The sequence below is a fragment of the Eptatretus burgeri genome, chromosome 5 (genome assembly GCF_056783735.1).
Source record: "Eptatretus burgeri isolate ZD-2024b chromosome 5, Ebu_testis_v1, whole genome shotgun sequence".
In the NCBI taxonomy this organism is placed as follows: domain Eukaryota; kingdom Metazoa; phylum Chordata; class Myxini; order Myxiniformes; family Myxinidae; genus Eptatretus; species Eptatretus burgeri.
Genome location: NC_140965.1, coordinates 35,370,855 through 35,375,729, shown reverse-complemented (window position 1 = coordinate 35,375,729; position 4,875 = coordinate 35,370,855). Strand labels below are relative to the sequence as shown.

The window sequence follows — 4,875 nt, the reverse complement described above, 5'->3', positions numbered from 1 at the left end:
AACGGCATGTACTTATAAATAACTATTCAAATCTATCTATTCCAAATTATCCCTAGGACATATCTGTAATAATAATAGTGTTGAATAATGAAGGTGAGAGGACATTCCTATTATTTTGTGAAAGCATTTAGGTTTTGAAATGGGGGAAAAAATCTTTAATTTTGTATGCACATCACATATTTCAACAAAAATAATGACTGTACTATGGTCACAACCTGTGACAAATTCCGATAACAGGCTGATGAGAAAATGTGCATTTAAAGCACTCTTAAAAGATGAACAGCGCAATTGGGAAACACACATTTAATGTGCTATTAAAAGATCAACTCGATACCACTCATCCATGTCAGCCTCCGCCATGGTTGTATCAGAACGAGCTGATTTGTTACACGGTCATGGATTGTTGAACCCCAATATGGAGCCGTTCAAAAATGACATAATGCTATTTTTTTTAATTCGACATTGATTCTATTTTTGGGGGTCCCTCATAGTGAGTAACACTCGATCCAAATAAAGCCAATGGAAATCTGACACACCAAACCCAGGCAGTGTATAATCAGCAGAGGCATTGTAGACGTATATATATATATATATATATATATATATATATATATATATATATATATATATATATATATATATATATATATATACAAACCCATGTAAACATTGTAGACGTGAACGAAGCCCTACGCATCTCTCCACGATGCAAGATTGATGAGTTATGGACCAAGTAACATGCTGCATTCAATCTAATTATTACGTACCTATTTTTCCTGGGGACATAGTCGGTATCAATTGAATTGATACTCCTCTATCCTCAAACACATTCAGACACAACCAAGTGAGCCTTATTAAAATAAAAAAAGTTCGCAGATTCAAACAATTAAATATTTCTGGCTGCCAGACCATGTAGCCAAACCGGTTGAAATTTAAAACCGATATTCCACATGTCTACGAGATCATAATGGTGAAGTTTTACATTGACTTGATGAAGCAGTTGCAGAGAAAACATTATTTAATATTTTCCTTCAATCCAATATGGCCACCAAACGATGTAACCTATCAATTATTCATTAACAAAGTGAGACACCCATGGCTTGGGGAATGTGTGTGAAGCTTCACCTGAATCTGTTCAACCATTTTGGAGAAGATTTTAAAAGTTTTGAATTTTCAATCTCATATGGCTGACAAACAACATGACCTATGACATCATAACTTTATATTCTGCCTCAAATTGGGTAGGGGATTACTCTTGTGAAGTTTCATATTAATTAGATAAGGTGCGTTTTTCTATCCAAGATGGACACCAAATCACGTGACTTATGATATCATTTCTACCCAATATGCAGCAATGGTGTTAAATGATGTTTGCAAAGTTTTGCTACGAAAGGATAAGCAGTTCCAGAGAAAACCTTATTTAATATTTTCCTTCAGTCCAATATGGCTGTCAAACCATGTGACATATTAATTATTTAGAAGCAAACTCATATCCCCAAGTCTTGGGGAAGGTGTGTGTGAAGTTTCACCACGATCTGTCCAGCCGTTCTGGAGAAGAAGATTTTTTTTATTGGTTTTAGGGTAAATCCAATATGGCCAGCAAACCATGTGACCCATTAATTATTCATGAACAAAGTGGTATACACATGTCTTGTGGAACATGTTTGTAAGGTTTTGCCTCAATCTGTTCAGCCGCTTCGGAGAAGACGATTTTTTCTGGGTTTTTTGTTTTTAAAATAATATGGCTGCCGAACCACGTGACTGATGATGGCAGAATATGTTTTTTTTCTTCCGTGAGGTGTTGCATAGATGACGCTCAAAAAATTAAAAATTTTATGTGCTATTTAATGTGATTCCATCCCATAACTTCCCTGGAACTACGTTCCAGGAGAGATAAAAACTGCACATAAGTAAATAATGCAACAGAAAGGGAAACTTGATTGTCGATCTCAAAGATTTGGGCAAACAAATTATTGTGTTTTGCAGCAACACAAGCAAGGATGACAACGACTGCCGCATCAACACCAGAAGCTCAAGTCACAAGTGCGCAGTGTGATGGATTTGACACCACCTTCTGCCAAGACAAAGCTGATGGACAGTATGCAAATCTCGCAAACCCCTCAACGTTTTTCTCTTGTTCTAATCACATCACGTACTGCATGGTTTGTCCTGCAAACCTCATCTACAAACAAGTAACTAACCGCTGTGATTGGCCTTCCACACCAACCACTTCCACCACATCCTCACCCTCACCAACTCGACAGTGTGGCATCTTTGACAACACATTCTGCCAAGACAAAGCTGATGGACAGTATACAAATTCCGCAGACCCCACAACATTTTTCTCTTGTTCCAATCACATCACGTACTGCATGGGTTGTCCTGCAAACCTCATCTACAAACAAGTAACTAACCGCTGTGATTGGCCTTCCACATTAACCACTTCCACCACATCCTCACCCTCACCAACTCGTCAGTGTGGCATTTTTGACACCACATTCTGCCAAGACAAAGCTGATGGACAGTATACAAATTCCGCAGACCCCACAACATTTTTCGTTTGTTCCGATCACATCACGTACTGCATGGGTTGTCCTGCAAACCACATCTACAAACAAGTAATTGACCGCTGTGATTAGCCTTCCACACCAACCACTTCCACCACATCCTCACCCACAACAACTCGTCAGTGTGGCATCTTTGACACCACATTCTGCCAAGACAAAGCTGATGGACAGTATACAAATTCCGCAAATCACACAACATTTTTCTCATGTTCCAATCACATCACGTACTGCATGGTTTGTCCTGCAAATCTCATCTACAAACAAGTAACTTACCACTGTGATTGGCCTTCCACACCAACCAGATAATGAGTTTGTCGACATGTAATGCCCTGTTTTCCCTGAACGTTTTGTTCTTTCCATTTTCTCATGCTTTGCCTTCCTGTTTGTATTCTTTTCTATTCTCATGTTTACTTGTGCTTGAATATTTTGCAAATCATTTTCCACGTCATCAGTGGTTGAGTTTGACGTTTGTGTTTTCCAGCCACCACTATCAACTGCATATTTAATCTTATTTGTGTTCTTCTTCCTCGTCTTTATTTACGCTTAACTATGAGCTGGGCTGTTATAAATTTCTTAAAAGTAAATACTTTGATCAGCAGATGATGAAAATGTTCTCTTTGAAATGATGATTCCGAATAAAGTTTCAAATCCTGTTTTCTTTTTCCTCCCCCCATGTTTTAACAATGACCAGGAAAATTTCCCATCCCCTGCAGTGATGAACTTTTAACAGGTTAATTTTTACAACAGGTTTGGGATGTTTATCAGGTTATTTGTGTTTCATTCTTGGTTTCATACATATGGAGCCAAAGCTCTGATCTACTTCTTCTGCCAACTGCCAAATGGAGGTGCAACATCAGGTGGGGAAGGTTCAATTTGTTTAAAAAGAGTGCAAAATATTCTGCTTGCTGAATACAATTTGGCATCATCATTCATCCCTGGCATCCCATCAATACCCCATGTACGCGGCGAAAAAAGTGCGGTTAAGCAATTGGTTCATGTCCGCCCATCCATTCATCTATCATCAGTTTATGATCGAGGAACAAATTATTTAAATTGAATGTTATATTTTGAACAAGGATTGGATATGAATAGGAAGACAAGTTTGCCACATTTACAGTACTTTGGCTTTGAATTTGACCACACCTCTACACAGAGAGTCGTGAGATGATATTTTTACTCGGTCTGCCTGTCTGGCAGTCAAACAAATTTGAAAATAATTCCAAACAAGAAACTTATTATTTTTAAGGACGTCATAAAGAACACAAACAACAGGCACGAACAACTAATGTAACTTGTTAGATGGTGTGATGTCACAGACACTGAGTACAATTGTGGTAAAACCCGGAATCAATTTATTTATACGCCTTTAAATCTCTTTAAATCTATATTTAAATTTAATTACATACTTGAACACGAGAACACAAATTGCCTTCATAATACTTCCAAGAACCTCCAGTTTTGGAGTCCTTGGACATGTTCTACAGGGTGGTGTAGCGAACAACTGTCAAGCACAGCCCCTGAGAAGTGGGCATCGCATGTGAGAGGGCGACGAAGAGGAAGCCAATATGGCTATGTACGATGCTGTGTTCTATGGTGAACAATAAAACCTACATCTCCTCAACTCGCTCAACGTCATCTTATTACAGTGTATACGGCGGTTTATAAGACTGCCTCAGAAGCACTAAAGCTCCAGATTTATTTTTAAATGATCTTTAAAATTATTATTTTATTAAAATTGAAGTGGAAAAGCTTCAACACTGAGCATGGTATCATGTCCCATGAACTCTCAAGTTTCAAAAGTGAATGTTGAGCTTTTCAAATGCCGCAAGAGAAGCAGCTTCCCTAAATGTGAGATAAACAAATGCAAAGATGGACACCACGTTTCACAATATATAATAGATGAACTTCAACACAGAAAGAGATTATTTGGTTCATCAAGTCTGCACAATGGTTCCCAAAACAGTTTCTTGTGTAGAGTTAACAGTACAATGGCTCCCAAAAGAAACAGGAACAGGGATCCAAATCCGGATTTGGATATGATAACTTTTTTGAGTGATGCTTCATCTTTGAGAGATTATGGTGAATTGCACGGATATATCTCAAAAAGTTATGGATGGATTCGGACAAAACGTGGTGTACAGGATAGGTGTGTGACAAGGACAAATCGATTCGATTTTAGTGAAGATTAAAATCCGGATCTGGATATGATAATTTTTCAAGTGATTCTTCACCATTGAGAGATGGACACAAAAACGATATGTAGCATGATATCTCAAAAAGTTGTGGACTAGTTATGACAAAACTAGGT

General features: G+C 37.9%; 1 protein-coding gene across 3 annotated transcripts in view; it reads left to right on the top strand.

The window, feature by feature from the left end:
* LOC147026219 (uncharacterized) overlaps positions 1 to 3,220 on the top strand; it is an 18,181-nt gene extending 14,961 nt beyond the window's left edge. For 2 of the 3 annotated variants that reach the window (XM_085881403.1, XM_085881404.1), the window contains exon 5: positions 1,987 to 3,220. In XM_085881403.1, the coding sequence (XP_085737529.1) occupies positions 1,987 to 2,639 (653 nt within the window). In that variant the 3' untranslated portion in view covers positions 2,640 to 3,220. The remainder of the gene's footprint in view (positions 1 to 1,986) is intronic. The other variant, XM_085881405.1, reaches the window with a different exon arrangement.
* The last annotated feature ends 1,655 nt before the right edge of the window (positions 3,221 to 4,875 follow it).